Genomic DNA, 20,789 nt, shown 5'->3' on the forward strand with positions numbered 1-20,789 from the left:
GTCTCGACGGCGGAGGTGGTCAAGGATTTTACATCCATGAGAGCTTGTTGGTGGAACCTCTTCGTGTTCCTGTGAGTGGCGACAAAGAGGTCAGTCTGGGTAAAACAATCATAGCAGGCCATTGACGCATTGTGGACTTTTTCCTACTGGAACTGATCCCCCGGTTTTAGCTTGATCCATCCAGCAGTAGCACAACATGTATAAGCAGTCTTTTTCTGCTTGAGGAGGAACGAAACAATTATTCTCGCAGACACTGACACCGTTTGCGATTGTTTGCGACGGATCTGTCATGAAGATGTCCGTGAATTGCATGACTGTCCAGCTTAAGAAGCCTCACGTGCTGAAACTATGTTCCTATGCAAGTGTTGATTAAGTCACCTTGCCACTATATTACCCGACGCCACGTTGTAAACGCTGGAATGCTACTCCGCCATGCCCCCTAGCCACCATCTATTCCAGAGCATTGTCTGTTGGTGGACAACGTGTAAATACCGGGAGCGCGCTGACCCGAAGAGCCGGCGACAGTTCAGCGCGCGCGTGTAGATAAATGGGCCATTCTCGCTAAGGCTTCTCAGCTTCCTGAGAGAGCGCGAGGCTCCGTTGCAGGAGACAGCTAACGGGCAGTGCTGGAGGCATGTGCTGATGGAACTCGGCGGTGGAGCCTGTATTGATCGTAGTCTGGTTGCTGTAGTCAGTAGGGATGAGTGCATGATTGAGGGCTACCGGTCAGACCGCAGCAGCGCCTAACTCATGTACAGGTCAGGGTCAGTTTTAGCCCTCCCTTTCTGGGCTGCGGTCTCTAAGCTAGCAGAGCCCGAAGAAACCAGCCACATTCTTTCAAGTAATATCCATACAAACCAAGGCTGCGCAAATTGCGTAAGCTTTCTCACTGAACTGACAGGCAAAACAACAACAAAATGTGGGTGTCGCAGTGTGTTATACTGTCCACCCCAGTGCCCGCTTACGCCAGTTAACGAGCAAGCTTGCTAACACTTGCCAACACTTGCTAACACTAACTAACAAGCTTGTACACAAAAATAAATCCGGCTGTTGTATTAGTGTGCATGGTTCAGAAATAGTATAAACATGTTATCATCTTAACACAACATGACAGTGGGTCAGGTCAGAATCAAAAGCGCGAGGCCAATGTTTGTGGAGGAAATCAGGACACACGATGAAAACGTAATACATTTGTATAACTAGACCGAGGACTGCGCAGAACACTCGGAGAGGTACGAGCGCTCGTCAGCTGCTCATGAATTTAAATGGGATCATTGCTACATTGCTTTCCGAACAGCCGACATTGCCTTTAGTCCTCGCCTCTGGTGCCTAACCTTGAAGTGAAATTTTGTGTCCACAGCAATTCCAGTGCTTATTCGACAGGACGAACCAATTCCAGCTAAGTGTTTGCAGCGGATGTCCTCCTTAATCCCGCTCGTCCGGGAATAGAAGCTTCTCAATCAATCGTGTCGAATTGATGGGGCGAAACATCCATTGCATAATGACGGGGTAAAAATGATACACCCTTGGTGCTAGTGATATTATGGAGGTGCATTTTGTCTCAGGCACATCCCGCCTGATGCGGTACCTGCGTGTGCCAGAGGATGAATTCAAGGATTAGGTGGTAGGTCAGTATGTCCACCTATAACTTGCGTTCGAATCGTTTAAGTCACTGCTAAGTTGTTTCGAGATAAGGCATATGATCAACCTCAGAAGGCCTTATCATTTGAGGAGAGCCTTAGAACTAGTGGTGGAATGTATGGGTTTACGAAAGCCTTACCTGTTGGCATATGTAATTATACGTACAAAATAAGCGTCAGTTGACTTCACGGGGCCCAGCCGTACTAGTGAAAGGGACTGTTCCATATTTGTATGTGGGTTTGAACTGAAGGAGTCATTCTCACGATCATTCCCTGCACGTCACAGGCATGCCTCTTGGAAAACATTAATTTCCTCGCGTTTCTGAGCTAGCCGCGCGCGAAACAGCGTTAACTATGTCGCGTCCCCGAAGTTGGGGCCACCCAGAGGTGCATGACGTCATATGAGCGTCAAACAAAGACTGCCTCCTCAATACAGTGGGTCTGACAGCGACTCTGCCGTCATGAAAATTTGACATTACGCAATCAAGCGATGATGTCTTGCGGGGCATACTTATGTGTACTAAATGGTGGGGTTCCATTATCTGGAGAAGTCTCTGACACTTCAAAACATACCAATAGCTACAAGTGGTCCTTTTCCATCATAACTGGTACTTGCCTCAATATCGTCAAGTGTCGAAAATTCCCTTCGTCTATATGGAAACAGTTTAAATTATTGACTCATAAAAGTCTCACATGGCCTGCGAGCTTATCGTCCAGAACCAGATTATTCTTTATCCCTTCTGGTGTGGGATCAGTAGACAATGTTTCTGAGGGACGGCATCAAAGCGATGCCGCTAACATCACAAAAGTGATGCCGGCGTGTGTAACATTGTCCAATTTTCACCTCGGCACAATTATTTGTAATTTAATTTCCAAAAATACTGCGAATAATTTGTGTTGTTGCCATGCACGGTACAAAAATATGCAAAGACACCACCATCTGAAAAGCACCTTGAACTAAAAAGGGAAGCTTTCGTTCCGAAGTATCGAAGTATATAGTATCTGCTGCTTGTATCGTCCCTGGCTGCCAGTACCTGATGATCTTGATGGCCACCTGAGTGTTCGTCTTGTGATCAAGAGCACGGATGACCTGGCCGAAGCTCCCGCGGCCGATGACCTCCAGGATTTCGTACCGGTATGCGATGTGATCGTGCGGCACCTGCAGCAACGGCACACGGTTATTCGCAGCCCCAGTGGACGCCAAGAGTGGCTGCTACCCCTGACTCTGGACCTACCTCCTGAGGCGTGAGTCACCGGCGCCCGCCAGCGGACGGCTCTCTGAGAGCAGGACGACCGGCCTGCTCTGATGAGCTGCGTACCACCGCCACCACGTGCGACACGTCACATAACGGGAACGGATGGCGACCGTGCCACCGACGCTGCCGGCCATTGCCTCAAATATTCATCATCTGGCTGGCTGGAGGCCGCGAGGCCCAGTTCAGCCCGTCCCTGGCAGACGGGTTTTCACTTGAGCTCTGTTCTTCATAAACCAGTGAAAGCCCCTTCCTTGCACTGCGAGCCCATTCCTTGCCTCTGACGTCACGACCAGTCCCTACTCGGTCGAGGGGCGAAGCAAGTGCGTTTGTTTACAGGTAAGTCGACGGCGCCGACAAGGCAACGCATAGCAAAGTGTAATCGATAATCATAGCATCATAGCATAGCAAAGTGTGATTGGTAATGATGCATTCAGCTATAGATCCCTTGCAAATGCTCATTGCTCAGCGATAAATACACCTAACATCGAATAATATTCAAGGACGTCATTATTGCGCGCTATATGTCTGCATGGGGTTGGACCACCTGATCCTACTTATGCACGCATATGAAACAAAAGCTCTCCCCATTGGCGTGTATCTATGAGGCTACCTCAGCGGGCGGAATTCGGGTCGTGAGTTACTGAGGAACAGGGCCCTGGTCGGCCGTGGCGCTCGAGCCCCACTGACGATAAAACGAATGGTCACTGATACGCGGCGCGATAAGGATGGATAGCTGGTGGTAAAGGCCAGAGGTCGAGGCCGTGGACAGGGGGTTTGTCGCTGAGGCGCCGGACCGGGTCATTGTTTGCCCGAGAACCACGCACGGGTGGCGAAGTAATGGCACGGAGTGATGAACTAGTTCTTCCCTGCCGCCTACCACGCGTCTGGCCTGTGCCTTTAAAATTTTACCAATAACATCCAATGAATTAATCACGATCATGTTTCGAAAAAGCGTTTCAACAACGGATGCCGCTGACGGTGACAGCATGCGTGCGATCCGCTGAAGCGATCAGCGACACGCTGCTCTACGATCCGCCGAAGCTATCAGCGGCACACTGCTCTACGATCCACTGAAGCTATCAGCGACGCGCTGCTCTACGATCCGCTGAAGCGATCGGCGGCACGCTGCTCTACGATCCGCTGAAGCGATCAGCGGCATGCTGTTCCACCTGGTCAGTTACAGCGCATCCTGATCTGAAGCGCTTGAGTCCTTGAAGCTTTCCACTGCCTTTTCATCTTCAACTTCGTTAGTCGCATCCTTCGATGTTGGGCTACGCATCCTTCTAATTTCGGCACCATCTCTATTGTCCCTTCCATAGCTAGAATTGTGGAGAGTGCAGTCCATTACCAGCTCTATGGCTACCTCTCTAAAAATCACCTGCTTTCTCGAAACCAGCACGGCTTCAGACTACGCCATTCCACGGAAACTGCGCTGGCTTGTATATCCGGACACGAACTAAGTGCTAACCACCATGGACGCAAGCCAGTGCTCTGCTCAGTTGACGTAATCAAATGCTTTGATGTGATAGTCCGCTCAAAATTGCTTACTATGTGATGGACCATTCAAAATTTCTGAAGGAATAGGATTGTGCAGCATCGATAATTCCTAGTTTTCGACCTACCTCTTTAAACTTTTTCAGAGTATGAGAGCATCTAGCCAATTCAGGAACAGCGAGTTCCCTACTAAGCTGTCAAACAACATGTGAGCTTTTTATAGATCGTCATTAGGCCCCTACCCTATTGCACCTTCGAGAACGATCTCAGTCTCTTCGCAAAGGGTGAAGTCGTTGTGCAGTATGCGGACGACGGCCAAATTCTAGTCAGCCGCAAAAGAAAATGAAAACGCCGTCACCCAGATGGAAAACATCCTGGCCTGTCTCGACGTCTGGCTTTGCGCTAACAGACTCAAAGAAAATGTTGAGAAAACTGAATTACTTTTGTCCAGAAGCCCACAAAATTTGCGCAACTCCCGAAATTCACCTCGAACTTTGATGAACACGAGCTCTCTGCTGTTCGGAGGAAAGCAAACATAGGACTAGTCATTGATCCGTTTCTCAGCTGAGCAGCATCTCTCGCCACTTACTGATTTTGATGTGCCCTTTCTGATCTATCTCATCTGAGGAGCTATTTGCCCGCTTGTTTCATCTTTACCCTGGTGAACGCATCGGCCCTCTCGCAAATCCAAAATGCCGCTTTTAAAACTTTGACAATCATACGGGAGACAAAACGCCGGGTCCACAAGTCATCATGTTTGCAGTTAAAGCGATCTTTGGGCGGAAAAGTTCATCCCGTCTCGGCTCCGGCGGAGAAGCTCGGCTGGCTCCCAGCAGAATGCCTTGCGGAATCCCACAGCCTGACGCTTCTTCAAAAGATTCTTCCTTCTGGTGAGACACAGGCGCTGGCCCGTAAGCTGTGGGTGCTTTCTCAAATCTGAGACTGCCACACACAGCAGGGTGGATATTTTTTCGTTCTTAGGTCACACGGTGACGTCGGAAGGAGGCGTCTGTGATGTTCAACCTCCACTCAGTATAGCCTCATCTCCCGTGACCTGACGCAGCTCCCAACCGTGAGGTCTCGTCGTGCGCTGGAGCGCCACTTATTGCGTCAAAGGCCGCCCTGACCACGAAACGGCTCGGGTCATGCACGCATGCGCAACCATGTGTGTGTGTACTTTTGTGAGCTGCGCGTGTGTGTACGTGCATGTGTTTGTAGCCATTAACATCCTGTTTTAGCGCAGCGACGATGGACTTGAAAAGCCACGGTTTCACCACTCAACGCAACCATGTGTGTGTATACGTTTGTGAGCTGTGTATGTATGTGTATGTGTATGTGTTTGTAGCCATTAACATCCTGTTTTTAGCGCTGCGATGATGGACTTGAAAAGCCACGAGTACGCCACCGATAGTCCAAATACACGTCTATGTTCATGCATGTGTTGACGTTTGGCCAAAATGACTGGCTGGGTCGTCGGTGCGAAGGACTACACTGGAGTGGGGAGTTTTTGGGTGACGGCGACTGTCTGCAACGCACCTGAGTGGCAATGACCAGCAACGAAAGGATGGAGGCATCGCCGACATCAGTATCAAGAGAAGGCTCAAATGCGCCTCGTCCGGAGTGTCAAAGCTCTGACACCCCTGCCACTGCCGGCACCCATCGGACAAAGCAGCAGCGGCGCTAGCATCGTGTGTGGTTTGATCCTTCAGGGCCGATGGGGTGACAGTGGGTATATGTCGGCCGGTGAGTGCTGCCTCACCGACAACTGAGTGTGGGCATTCCGCTCAGCTGCCGGCTACGCAATTTCTGGTGTCCCCAGGGCGATCTTGTGATGGCATCTTTGGGATTTGATGCCTTAACCATGGGCCTGTGCTCAAGGCCTCCAGCACAACTACGCTTATGGAGGTATGTCGAAGCTAGTAAATATGAGAAAAATTAAAGCGCGGGAACAAAAGGCATGTGATCAGATGACAGCTGTCTGACCATGAAGTCAAACGCGGCGCGGTGATCTCGTTAACACAGTGCGGCAATGTCATGAGCGCGGTGCGGTGTTTTCATCAACGCGGTGCAATGACCAAGTAGACAGTGACCACTCATGCCGTTTACTTGGCCCCACCGGCATGAGAAACAGCAGCACCTGGCATACGTCGCAGCGAGGTTCAGAAAGCATGATAACACCCGCTCGCGTTCACTCTGCGCCAAATTACCAGCAACCAGGTAATTTTTTTTACAAGCAACCAGGAATTGAGTTAGGTGTGATGATCTACCATTACACGCGCTTCAAGTCGTAGATTAAATGACGTCTGTATGCATTGCATGCCGAGCACATTTAATATTAGCGCCGGACACAGGGCAAAGCGGAGTACAGCACAGCAATGGGCGAGATCTGTCGACCCAGGTCGGATTGTGTCTAATAAATATCTCGAGCAATGGGCAGTGGACGGTGGTGAATGTTGCATGTAGTGACCTCCAGCAAGCATGTCTTCGTTATGAGATACGTATTCTGCAGCGCTGTCCGAACAGGAGCTCGATTCGGTACGATTCAGCACCATCTGGAACCGAAGATCTCACGAGACCCGAACGGAAATGTGAACGGGCTAGGACAGCGGCTAATATTCCGAATTTGCGTTGCAGTGCAAATATCCTGCATGTCTGGAGGTAAGCAATGTCCAGGCACAACTTTCATCATCTGACGTACCATTTGCTGGCTGTGCTGCATCACGACTTCATCAAACACACGCCCGGCGCCGTCCTATATTAATTAGCGCTGCCTTAACACTCGCGAAATCTTAATGCGTGAACGCTCGCATCTCATTTCTGCGTGGTGCTAGCGTGTTAATCGCCCCGATAGCAGGACTTCTTTCTGCGTCCAGCGAAGATGAAAGTAATACGAGTTATACCAGGATCTGATACATATCATCTGGCATAATTCGCAGAAAACAGAACACTGTGATCCACTTACCGGGGTAATGTGATACCGTTTTTTAACAGTTTTCTCGAAGATATTCACGCTGCAATTTTCTGGAAAATTCCGTGGGAAGCTGGTACAGAGATGCAATGCAGCATCCATAGCACATGGTCTAGATACGGCGAACCGAAAGGTACCGTTGGCGCTGTTGAAGACGGCGTATGAGGTTCGGCCTGAAGCAGCATAGCGAGCGCAAAATTCAGAAGCCAACAACGATTTCCGCACAGAGAACTATGGCGCCCCGCCGCTAATGAGCCACGTGCCGGTGCTATAGGTGGCTCACAGCCAGACGTCCTCTTTCTCACAGCTATGCCGGCTGGCAGTGGAAACGGACTAGCAGATGCTTTGTTGCATTGTCACCTGGCAGAGCTTCCGGTCCGGTTGGACGCAAATGGTGTGTCAGTGGTGGCGTGAGGTAACGCGTGCCAATTGCAGGTGGTGCGGCAACGACCGCCCCGCACTCACCCGGGACTCTGCGACGGTGTATTTCTGTCTGAGGCGCGCAGGGAGTCGCCCAGGAGAAAATGCTAGCATGTGGCATCGTAAAAGACGCAAGTTTTTCGCAGCTCATCCAGCCTCCAGCCCCACCGCATCGCATTCAGTCATCACCAACGCCTTGACCGCTACCCGACCCACAATATTCGGTGGTAACAACGCGCTCCGTTGCGTACCAAAAGTACTACCTGTCAACGTCTAGAAACGTACAGCGGTGACCAGTTCGCATTCAGTCCGCGTATACTGCAAGCAACAAGTGGCCGGCTTGTACGACGACCGCGAGACATACCTTGATGTAGCTGCCGTGTTCGTCGTCGAAGCCCCCGTTCTGCTGGCGCGCTTCGTCGCCGGGCAGCTTATTGGCGTCCAGGCCGAGGAACCAGACCTCTTCGTACTGTTCGACCTCGGCCAGCTCGTACTCGGACATGTACGAGCCGTAGTAGCGGGTGGCGTCTGTAGAGCACAGCTGGCGTTAGCGCGACGGGTGGGTCCCACAGGTCGCGCGCTAGAAACAACGGGCCGAGTCCCACAGGTCGTGCGCTCAAAACGACGGGCCGGGTCCCACTGGTCGTGCGCTCAGAACAAAGGGCCGGGTCCCACGGGTCGTGCGCTCGAAACAACGGGCCGGATCCCAAAGGTCGTGCGCTCGAGACTCGGATGACGGCCGGGATGGTCGATTCACCCAATCACCCAACCATATAAATGTCGTAAATCAGTCCTGCCGACAACAGACACTTTGGCTTGATAGACAGGCTCCGCCTGCTGTCCAACATCATATGGAAGTTTACACTACGAGGCTGAGGGTATCGCACAAGAGATTAAACCATGCAATAAATTTCGTTACGACGCTGATGTCCCCAGTAAAATAGAGACAGAGGGAAAGAAACAAAGCGAATGCGACAGAGCAAAAGATAAAGAGTGAGCAGGAGCAGAAAGAGAAAAGTAAAGAGAAAGGGGAGGAGAGAAGGAGAGTATCGGTGAAGAGAGGAGATGAGAGATAGAAAGCATGTGCGCAATGGTTAGCCGCACACTTACTAATGATGCTAATTTGACGGGTTGTTTGCTGAGGACCGTTAGCCGGTCTGGCTACAATAAGCATGTATACCAATGCCGGTCTGGCTACAATAATAAGTAATACCAATGTGGGACCAGCCACATGCAGCCGGGTCAGGAGCAACAGATGGTCTCGTGCGCCGGGATCGCGCAGTCCGCACCCCTTCCTTCCCCGAACGATTTCCATCTATCTGTTCGGGCCTCGGGCAACCGGTCAGAAAAAAATAACAGCAGTGAGTGTGGGACTCCAACAGACTGCTACACCAAACGTACCTGTGATGTAATGCATTGCTATCACTGGTAAGGATAGTTTGCGACCTTAAATACTGTCATATTTTGGGGCAGCGGGCATCATGACACATCAAGCACTGGACAGTTTTCGATGCTTGCTATATTGCACATGATTTGAAATATGACTTAAGTATGTGTGAGTAGAGCAGTTGTCTGAAATATGATATACAATAAGAAACGTCAAAGTTCTCTAGTGAAATGGATAGCATCCGCATGTGGTTGGCACAAATAACTAACGCACCTGACACGCCCCTAAAACTCAATAACTAACTACCGGACTATGGAATGTCACAAACCCTACCAACTGAGCGACGTGACGGTCGGTCAATTTACAACCATGCGACTGGTATAGCCAGAGCCTTCTGGCCTCAGACAGTCACCTAGCATACTGTTCCCGAGAGACAGAGACACCCGGCATTATCTATCGTCTTTTGCCACGCAAATCTCCCCAATGTGATGGGTCCGATATGATCCTCCAATCTCAGTGACCTTCGGTCACCGGTTAACAGATCCGTATTCAGCCGCGATCCGAGGTCTGCGCGGTGACGGGCCTTCCAATCTCAGTGACCTTCGGTCACCGGTTAACAGACTCGTGTCTGGCCGCTAGCCGAGGTCTGCGCGGTGACGACATCGACGGGTGCAGTGACGCGCTGGGCACGTTCCTGAGCAGCGGACCGCCTCTAGAATCAACGCACTTCCAATCTGTCGCCAGGCTAACGAGCTGCACCAGTCGCCAGGCGACACCCGAGCCCGGGGGCGGGAAGAAGGGGAGGGGGAGGGGGGGGGGGGGGCGAGTCAGAGCCTGCAACACCACCTCGCTGTTAACTGAGGATCTCACCGCTCACGCATCGACGCGAACTATCAGCTCTGTGATCTGGCTCGGCCTGGCGCATGCATCCTCGGTGTTCGAAGAAGATACTTAATGTCAGCGGGGTTCGTAGGATGCAGCGGCTCCGCCAAGAACCAAGGGAGTCCTAGGGTTGAAGCTCGTCTTCCCGCAGGTCTGATGGTAACGCCCAGGTGCTAAGGAATTCGTTTCTTTGCATTTGCTGAACGCTCCCTTTGAATGTCGCCGGAATAATTCAACCAATCGGTTAGAATCACACTGCAAAATATGCCCGTGGATTGTACGACCCACGCACGGACATGCTAATTTGCTAACCTGCAGGTGATTGCTGACCTGCGGGCCGTGCCCAACGCTATTTAAAACGGCAATTTACGAAACTTCTTCCAGGTTATACATATCTAAATATATGTACATTTATCCGGGTTATAGGAATGAAGCAAGGCAAATGACAGGACAAATCGAAAGCGTGAAAACTGTACTCACACGTTTACAGGCATTTCATAAGTTTATGAGGAGGATACGTAATGAGAAAGATACACCTATCTTGTAGCTGTTTGCCAATTTAAACATACTGAAATGACGAAATTTAAATCATACGCACTTGTAAAGTCATACTAGGTCAAGAGATGGAATGTATTCTTGTGGCAAATGATAACATGATCGTGCTTCAAGAACCAACGCGTCGTAAAGTCGAGAAATTATCAAATTAAGCATACACAGAGGCCAATTTAAATTGCGTTTACCAAAACCCGCACCTAGTAGCTTAATATATGCATCCAAAGCTTGGCTTTATTCCACTCAACAATCTCCAGGATTTCAAGCGCTACTTTTCAGTAAAATTTATCAATTGAACCAGAGGTGAGCTGCTAAAAATTAGACCATTTATTTCGGCTTGTTTACTAAATTGGTCACCTTAACACGCGCCCGGGTGGCTGGCTAGAAACCCTTCGCTCGGGGGTCAATATGACCCCCCTGAGATCTCTGAAACTAAGAGAGTTAGAGACACCAAATTCACAAGACGTATTGCCCTGCACGTGAAATCTCTTAAATCAAAGTTTGAGCTTCCTAGGTCATGTCCTTCGGGTCAAATAAAGTCAAACAAGGTCAAATTTCAGGCTGGTCTCCATAGTGCCCTCAGAACCTAAATAATTGTTTGTAGGCAAAAAGTCACAAGCTCAGGTAAGGTCAGTGACCTTGTTTGACTTTTTTGAAGGTCATGGTGACCAAAATCATACAAGACTACTCTGGGTTTTGCATTTGGATAAGCGACAAAAATTACGTCAGGCGGTCTGTTCCTAAACAAAACAAAAAAAAAATGCTGACCTGAGTCATTTTAGATCCACGACCTATTCTGATCTCTAAGAAGTCCATGGAAGATTATAGTGCGGTTCCTGTTATCAATCAATTGGAAATGAGCACCATAAATTATCCCATACAACAAGCCCTACAGTAATAAAGCAGGTTGGTTCTGACCTCGGTCTGACCTTTGTACCTGACCTTAGGTCAAAGTAATTTTCTCATTCAATATTTGTGTTGAGTAAGAAAGCATCTCAGAGATGTATGGCTTCGTCAAACACTCCGTTATTGCATCAGGTTGAAAAATTCCCTAGAAATTGCCTTTGCTGAAACCATGGGCTGGTTTTGACTTGCCGTAGGTCAGCGACCTTACAGGATACATCTAAATTTCTCATGTCAAACGATCCGCTATTCAATTTTCTACAGCTACGCACAATTTGGTGCGCCCGCGCCGCGCCATTCGGAAACCGTTCTGAAAAAAAAATAATTTGTGGGGTCGATTTGACCCCCATCCGAGCGCATGTTAAGAAGTTAATCGCAGCTCGTTGAACATGATTCCATTACTTGCCTTACGCAATTTTTTTCGGGGATTTAAGGGGCAAAATAATTCTATCTAAGTACCAGTTTTTCTTCATGCTATACCTTGATGAAGGTTTCCAAGCCCCACCAAGTTCTTTGTAACGTTGACTTGGCCTCGTTGCTTTGCATTTGTTGTTCATTGGTTTTGTTGTGGTAGTTTGCGTATGGATAGTAATTTGTTACAGTAAAGTTGAGAGGGTGAATTACCTTTTTTCCAGGGTAAGGAACGAGAGTGAACTGGATAGACGGATATTTATATAACATTGAGATGAATGGTCAACCACATGTTGAAAATTGAAACACTCAATGGAAGTGTACTACACACCACATGAATAGTTCAAAGTGTTAGTAGCTTAAACAGAAGGTAAAGTTCGCAAAACATCAGTTTTCATAATAAGACAAACATTCCAAATCAATATTTCCACAGACTCTTCATGTGCAAGAACTTAGAAGAGCGGTCTTAGAGCGCTCGGGACCGTGCTCACCGCGCCGACAAAACCAACTCCCTCACCTGTTTACGGCTCCGCTCGACTCTCGAGCTCGAACTACCCAGAGCTTATTTTCCCTCGGAAGTTTTAACCGTGGTTTGACAATCTCATTACTTGTTCTTATGAGGTTGTAAAATACGTAACATGCATGCGAGTCAAGCCGTCAATTCACTCTGGCCTTTTACGCCGCCTGCTTTGGAGCGAGACAGAAGGAAGCACATGAGCGTGAAGTGACCAGGGCGTGAAATCTACCAGAGGTAACACTGTTCGGATTCACTGATTGCTCAAAGGAGCATATGGCGATGATGCGCTATCATTAAAAAAGTTTGTGATGTGGTGACAAGTTCTTATCATCACATCACGTCCCAGCGAAAGATGTGGCACGTCATCTCCAAACAATGCGACAGGCAACGTTTTGGGGAAAACGTTTATTTATATATATATATATATATATATATATATATATATATATATATATGATATTCCGTTAAGACTTCACGAGGTTATACAACATATCCGGAATTATATAGGGCACCGCGGTGCCAACAACACATACATATAACAATATGAAACAGACCAGTCTGTCTGCAACCTGGCGTATGATAACGAATCGTAAAGGTCGTTGAAGAGCAATGGAAGCGTAAGGTTACTGGCAGAGTTGGCGTGGGAGTTGCGGTATAAAACCAAGGGGGTACACGCCATGCCCTCAGGAAGTGACCGGTTGAATTCCAAGGACTTCACTGTGTGCCCCCCCCCCCCCCTCCCTCCCCCCCGGTGCGCCTTGTGTAATAGTAGCGATATGCAACACTACAGGGAGCTTAGGGTTGCTTGATGTGGATTGGCGTGTGCTCAGTGGCTTATGTGAGTTGTTACAGCGAGAGCCATGTGCAGTGCGGTCTGTTGATTCTCAATGATACTTTCCGGACGATCCGTTTCACATATTCGTTAACTTTTCGAACTGAGGCAGTGCTAAGGCATAGACCAGATGACCATGCAAAAGTTCTCCTGTCGTTTTAAGTCTACGTGATTAAAAAGCACAAATGGCAAGAAATGTTAAAGCCACGCTCTTTAGGTGATTGTTGTACGGCCAAACACGTCGTATGGAGTGGATCTAAGGAAAATTATGGTCTTTGTAAGTCCCCATGCAATGAAGTTAGCATTGAGAGCGCTAGAGCTCGTCTGAAAGATTTAACAGCGGCAGCAGAAGCTCGTGTGTGTCAGCCCAGAACCCGGGCATGCTGCTCACCTGATGGGCTCAGCGGTAGGAGAAGCCCGTGTGTGTCAGCCCAGAACCCGGGCGTGCCGCTCAACTGACGGGCTCAGGGGTAGCAGAAGCCCGTGTGTGTCAGCCCAATACCCGGGCGTGCTGCTCACCTGACGGGCTCAGGGGTAGGAGAAGCCCGTGTGTGTCAGCCCAGAGCCCGGGCGTACTGCTCACCTGACGGGCTCAGCGGCAGCAGAAGCCTGTGTGTGTCAGCCCAATACCCGGGCGTACTGCTCACCTGACGGGCTCAGGGGTAGGAGAAGCCCGTGTGTGTCAGCCCAATACCCGGGCGTGCTGCTCACCTGACGGGCTCAGGGGTAGGAGAAGCCCGTGTGTGTCAGCCCAATACCCGGGCGTACTGCTCACCTGGCGGGCTCAGCGGTAGCAGAAGCCCGTGTGTGTCAGCCCAATACGCGGGAGTACTGCTCACCTGACGGGCTCAGCGGCAGCAGAAGCCCGTGTGTGTCAGCCCAATACCCGGGCGCGCTGCTCACCTGACGGGCTCAGCGGCAGTGGTCGTCCGTGAGCGTCGGTCCGGCTGGTGAACGAAGACTCACGCGGGCTCGGGCCTTGGATCACCGGAAGGCCACGTCCACCGGCCACTGAGCCGGCTCCGTTCTGTTGTGGACGTTTCCCGGACAGCACCGGCAAGCGCTGGAACGACACGGCCAAGTGGTCTGAGTGCACAAGCTTTTTCACGTGTTTAATCGTCTCGTTTTAAAGGGAGTATGCCGCCTTTTTGTACTGTCTGCTTATTGGTAGGTCAGAGGCGTACAGCTTGATGAGCAATGCCAGCTTCCGAAATCCTTCTGAAAAGCTTCGAACTTTTATTCGAAGTGTCCGCTCCTGAGGGAGAAATGTCATTGGACTGCCTGTTTACCACCTTGAACGTAACACATTTCATTTGAATGAATTTTCAAGCGTGTGTGTTCTATAATGTTTGCAACACACTATCGTGTCAAAATTTTGTGTTGAAAATCCTACGAAAACTTGCAGCATTGTTCAGAAAAAAATATCGTAACATTAGGCTTTACCCCTCAAATCTAACAAAGCGTTTCACTGTGGCGTTTAGTTCTCCCATATGACGCTTACTTCGATGGCCCTTTTCGAGCCACACTTAAACCTTGGGAATGGGTGTATCACATGGTCTGTTGTGACGCGTTGGCTCAGACCTCAACCAATGCGCTTCTCGGTAACAAGCCCTTACCGCCCGCTGGGTCAATCACAAACGTTTTTTATTGGCACTAGTAAAAGTGCCACTAGATAAGGTGCTAGTAAATTGACAATATTAAAGGTGACACGGTGGTTGTCATGGGGACGGGGATAGCGACAAACGCAGGAACGAAGCGTAGTGCTGTTTCAAAGCACAGACAGCGTAGTTTGGACTAGACAATAATTGCAACTGCTGTCCTCATTATGCATTGATGGTGTTGCTGTGTTACCATCCAGTACTATTATTAGACGTAAGTGGTTCTGATAGTTTACGAGGACATGTTTTTGAAGTATACTTCAAAGGTGGGACAGTCGCTTCAAGTGCCCGTGAATAGTTCAGATATTGCAATCGGCACTTAAGCTAGCAAGCACCTTTAAATAAAATGTGCTTAGTACCATTCAGAGGCGAAGAGGATACATCACAGCCACAGAAAATTTATACCCGGCGCCTGCTAAAATATGCAGTAGTCTTTCATCTTTGAAATTAATGACATCTTTTAGATGAATGAACGATTGGAAGACAATGGACAGCTTGCCGCTTACACGCCTGTCTCTTATCTTTCTTTTGCATAAGACATAAAAACACGAACATCAAACTAATATGGGCTCAAACCAATCATGATTCCAACGGTCAAAGCATGTTTCTGCCGCCAACGATTTACAGACCTCGTGGGGCCCGTGGCAGTCTCCGGGACATACGGTACAGCATATCAGGTCAGGCGGGCGGCGACTGCAATGGGCGGGCTTCAGAACTGCATCCCACCTCAGCCCACGCCCACGCGCCCGAGCGGCTGGTCGAATCCTATTCGCCCGGGTACGGGGGTCAAATTGACCCCTGAGATCTCAGAAACTAAGAGAGGTAGATGCACCTAATTTACAGGGTGTATCAACATGCAAGTGAACTCACTTGTACCAAAATTTGAGATTCCTTGGTCATGATTCACGGGTCAACTAAGGTCAAACAAGGACAAACTCCAGATTGGTGTCCAACGTGCCCCCAGAACCTAGCTACCTGCTCTAAGCAGATAGTCACTGGTGCTCATGTTAGGTCAGTAACCTTGTTTGACCCTCTGCGAGTCATGGTGACCAAAACAGAAAAGGCTGCTTCGTGTTTTGCATTGGAATAAAAGTCGAAGCTTACGCTTGACAGCATGTTCCCAGAAAAAGAACGCTGGCCGAGTCATATTGGGTCGATGACCTGTTCTGAACTTTAAAAAGTTTACATAAGATGTAAAATGCGGTTTTTGTTATCAACAAATCCAAAATGAGCGTCAGAAACTACCTCACGCAGCAAGCTATAAGTAATAAGGCAGGTAAGTTTTGACCTTGGTCTGTACTTCATCATACCTGACCCCAGGTCAATGGAACGTGTTCATTTAATTGTTGTGTCACCTAAGGAACAATATCAGAGATGTATGGCTTCGTCTGCCACCCCGTTGCTGCATCAGATGAACGATCCCCTAGGTAATGTCTTCCCTTATTTCATGGCCTGACTTTAAACCGCCGTAGGTCAGCGACCTTACAAGGAACGTATAAATTTTTTATTGATTGTCTATAGCCTTGCAAATTTTGGTGCGCTACGCCGCGCAGTTTGGAACATTTTCAGTAAAAACGTTCGGGGGGGATTGCCCCCCACCGGAGCACGTGTTAACCTGCGGTCCCATGGCAACAATTCCACTACATATTTACTGCATTCAAATACGCATACCTCGTTGACGATGATGCCATTCTTCTTGGAGAGGCCGCGAGCCTGGCTGACCTGACTTCTGCCGGGAATTGTGGTGACTTCTCCAGTCAGGTTCCCTTGATTCTGCAACGCAAGGAAGATCACCCACTTAATACGCGCCATGCTATTTGGCATACCTTAGAGGGGTGAAGCATTACGCAGTATGTGGAGGATTGGGCAATTCCCTTTGGATAAATACACACATTTCGATATATCTTATGTGCCGTATATGACATAGTTGAGTAGCAATGCAACACGTTGAAAAGAGGCAAATTATGAGGTAAAAGGATAGGATACGACGATTTAGTTACACAACGTACAAATTAGGCTGGAATTGGTGCCTCAGAGCTCTTCATATTTACAAATATGTTCCGCACTGCACCGAAACTACCCATGAAGGGAGGTGCTAGATATCATCACAGTCTCCAGACACCTGTTGACAGCAGAATCCGACGCAGACGTGGTAAAGTAAATTCTTATACCCTTGTAACATCCCTGTTTATAGGTATGCAGGACTTACAGGGCCTGCTTACCATACATACAGAGCGGGATTGCAGAACTTACTGAACTTTTCGGGCTTTTACACCTTAACATGATCCAAGACATAGAAACCTTGAATGAAATTGTTATCAACGCTCACCTTGGTTCACAGCACCGATGTTTAACAATAATGAGGCAGCCGGAATCAAACGCCCACGACCGGTTCATATTGCTGATTACCAGGCCTAGTATTATCCTAGATCCTGAGTGAACTAAAGACATGGGCTGAATGAATGACTGTCAAGTGTCTCGTTTAATGTAACAAAGGTTCTCTTGGTTAGATTCATGTGGTTTGCCCATTGAGTGTCACTGGAACTGTATGCAAACAATATGTTCATCGTCAGAGTGCTAAGTATGTACTAAGAATTCATACAAACATGTTAACAAAGCTTTTTGCAAGCTGTTCAGTACATTAATTCATAGTTAAAACGTCTTCTAGCAGTCATCTCAATCACATCAGTCACATTCCGACGAACCGCTGTCGCACGTGGGACTCATCTCAGCTCAAGATGTGGTAATAAACTACTGAAAAAATCAACTTGTTCAATGTGTTCCGCTGTTTTAAGCCTTTCGGTTTCCTTACAGCGAGTACCTAATCCCAATTCCCGGTTAGTGGGACCTGTTCATTTTGAATGGGATCGACCGTGTGATTGGACAATGAAAGTCCATTACTATGGCCGACTTTTGAAGCAATGACGTAAGTGAGCTTTACCGTAGGGAGCACGACTGTTCGATGGCAATGCGCGGCACTACCACGGGATAGGATGTATCATTTCACTCTAGAGCATCTCAAGACGACCAGTAGATCGCGTGGTAAAAAGTCGCATGCGTAATGCTGTATGTAGAAAGATCGTATGAGACGAAGGTCGTTCGAGATAAAAATCAGTGACAACACATCGTTTCGATTCAGGATAGTAAGTACACATATATCATAGAACATGATCGCGCATGATTTGTGTCGCAATAAAACAAAATAATATACCAGAATTATACGTCGCAAAGATAGTATACCAGAAGAGCATGCTGCATACATGCCTTCATGGGGAAATGTCGTAGAGGTCAAGGTCGCATGGGTGAATAGGCTTCTTATACACGACTCGGCCGGAAGACGACGTGTCGCCGGCTCCGAGCCACTAATGGCAGAACTTACATGCCTATCACTCAGGCAAAATGAGTGCCTGGCTGGAGGCTGGTGCCGGCACGAAATACGTTTAGAATCGAGCATTCGACTTGCTAGTTGACATTCTCGATCCGGAGAATCCTCCCACTGACTTAAGGAACCTTACAAGACATTTTGGGAACGCGCGGCTTTTTAAGTCACCTTATCGACACGAAAATGAGAGGTAAAAAACTGGATATCATTTTTTGCGAGCGATCGTTTGCAATCTCATCATTTGCTTACGAGTATGCTCATACCGTCACTTTCCAGAAGCTATGCTGCGTGCTTCAAAAGTGTTACCGAGGAAGTGAGGTCCTTTTCGCGACAGAATTATCACTGGTGCATTTAAAAAAGTACAAAAGTGATGGAACTAAACTGGCAATATATCATATGCGCAAAAACACAAACCCAACAACAGGCCTGAAATTGAGGCGGCTGTGCTACGTATTGTGGCCAGCGAAGTGTATATTGGTAGCTGGTATGCGACAGGCGTTTTTCTGCAGAGAACGTTATACGTTCACCGTACCTGTCCCGCATCGGTGCGTTATTCAAGGCGCAGCAATGTTACGAGCTGTGAAAATTTGTAAGCCACTACAGCCATTATAGTATTAACATCATAGCACTCGTGGCGTTTCTTATAAAACGGCGCCATTTGTTGGTGTTTGCGTGATTGAGAAGTAAGACGGTCCGAGTTTCTGTAACAAATTGTAACTATAGCTAATCCTACATTATTCCGTGCCAAATCAATGAAAAGTTATAAAGACATTTACGAACGAGACACTTTCATGATATTTCAGGACATACGGCTTTGATGTTACCTTCCTTGCTGCCCAAGCGAGGCTTCACAAGCAGTCTCGCAACTGGCCTGCTCCTTCGATTGGATCACTTATCAATCTGACATCCCGGCAGATTCATACGAAATGGCAGATACTAACACGCCCGTCCGTTACGAACGCCAGGAAAGAAGGTCAGAGAGTCGGCACAGGCACGACGGGAGTACGTGGTGTGGGATGTTACCCCGGTGAAAGAAACCGGACTGCGCGTGGGGGGACCACCCAGCTCGCCACTGATGAACGGTCACGATTCCAGCTTAACAAGATGTCAGGCTAGTGTCGACGGGATGGAAGACACTTGACATCCCGGCCCGGCGCTGGACACGGCCGTGAGGCGTCGGGCGGCGGCCAGCAGCTCCCCACTCACCCAGCAGTGGATGTCCCGTACGCGCCAAGGGTAGGGTGAGGTACGCGCGCGGGGCCACGCTTGCCTTCATCGGACTGGCGGGCTGGGCAGCGGCCGCTCGCATGTCACGCCGCGCGCCTGCTCGCTCACGGGCCGCCGCCCGGCGTGCCGCCCCGCACGCGCCCGCGATCAGAGGGTCATGGCGCCCACACTGCCGGCGCCGCTGCCGCCGACGCGTCGGTGCCGGCGGCGGCGCCTGCGCGCTGGGGCGGCCCACTGGCAGGTCGTTCATCGAGCGCGCCGGCGCCGGCGGCGATCACCGCCGCGGCCGCACCGGCTCCGGATCAGATTTGCTGTTGCTTGCCGGGGTGGATCAGCCGGCGCTGGTAATGAGGCCCCGGCAGCGCGCGCCAATGGCCGACCTGCGGCGGTCAGGACGGCTGCCTGTTCTGCAGGCCACGCGGCGCAGCACTGACGCATGGGCAGGCTCAGGCCTCGGCCCAGATGCGTCAGCCATTGACGTTTCATACGTTTGCGCGTCAGCATCGTGGCTGGGATTGTATGCACGACCCAAAAGATGGCGCCGGAATTTAGTTTATAGCGTGAATGATGCGGTCACAAATGAACGCTTTGGGCAGGGGTGCGGGACATTTGGTCTGCCACGTCATACCAGCCAATTACAATGCATTTCAAAGAGTCGATGAAGAAGAAATTAACCCTGATAAAGAGATATAGGGTATATTAACGATTGCCTCTCATCACAGCAATTCAAAACTTTGCATGCAAATGGATCATTTACACGATAAGATAACCGGTAGGCTGAGGGGAGGTGGGGGGGGGGGGGGGGGGGGGGGGGGGGGGGGGGGGGGGGGGGGGGGGGGGGGGGGGGGGGGGGGGGGGGGGGGGGGGGGGGGGGGGGGGGGGGGGGGGGGGGGGGGGGGGGGGGGGGGGGGGGGGGGGGGGGGGGGGGGGGGGGGGGGGGGGGGGGGGGGGGGGGGGGGGGGGGGGGGGGGGGGGGGGGGGGGGGGGGGGGGGGGGGGGGGGGGGGGGGGGGGGGGGGGGGGGGGGGGGGGGGGGGGGGGGGGGGGGGGGGGGGGGGGGGGGGGGGGGGGGGGGGGGGGGGGGGGGGGGGGGGGGGGGGGGGGGGGGGGGGGGGGGGGGGGGGGGGGGGGGGGGGGGGGGGGGGGGGGGGGGGGGGGGGGGGGGGGGGGGGGGGGGGGGGGGGGGGGGGGGGGGGGGGGGGGGGGGGGGGGGCGGGGGGGGGGGGGGGGGGGGGGGGGGGGGGGGGGGGGGGGGGGGGGG

General features: G+C 50.4%; 1 protein-coding gene across 1 annotated transcript in view; it reads right to left on the minus strand.

Annotated features, from left to right (window-relative positions):
• Positions 1-20,789, minus strand: part of LOC119103001 (dual specificity tyrosine-phosphorylation-regulated kinase 4) — a gene marked incomplete at its 3' end in the record, with an annotated part of 54,291 nt that overhangs the window by 12,874 nt on the left and 20,628 nt on the right. The window contains exons 6-10 of the mRNA XM_037226450.1: positions 19,509-19,572; positions 16,592-16,693; positions 14,166-14,325; positions 8,143-8,306; positions 2,675-2,799 (exon numbers count right to left, since the gene is read on the minus strand). Coding sequence (XP_037082345.1) covers positions 2,675-2,799; positions 8,143-8,306; positions 14,166-14,325; positions 16,592-16,693; positions 19,509-19,572 — 615 coding nt within the window. The remainder of the gene's footprint in view (positions 1-2,674; positions 2,800-8,142; positions 8,307-14,165; positions 14,326-16,591; positions 16,694-19,508; positions 19,573-20,789) is intronic.

Source organism: Pollicipes pollicipes, unplaced genomic scaffold (genome assembly GCF_011947565.3).
Source record: "Pollicipes pollicipes isolate AB1234 unplaced genomic scaffold, Ppol_2.1 Scaffold_5724;HRSCAF=6776_pilon_pilon_pilon, whole genome shotgun sequence".
Lineage (NCBI taxonomy): Eukaryota > Metazoa > Arthropoda > Thecostraca > Pollicipedomorpha > Pollicipedidae > Pollicipes > Pollicipes pollicipes.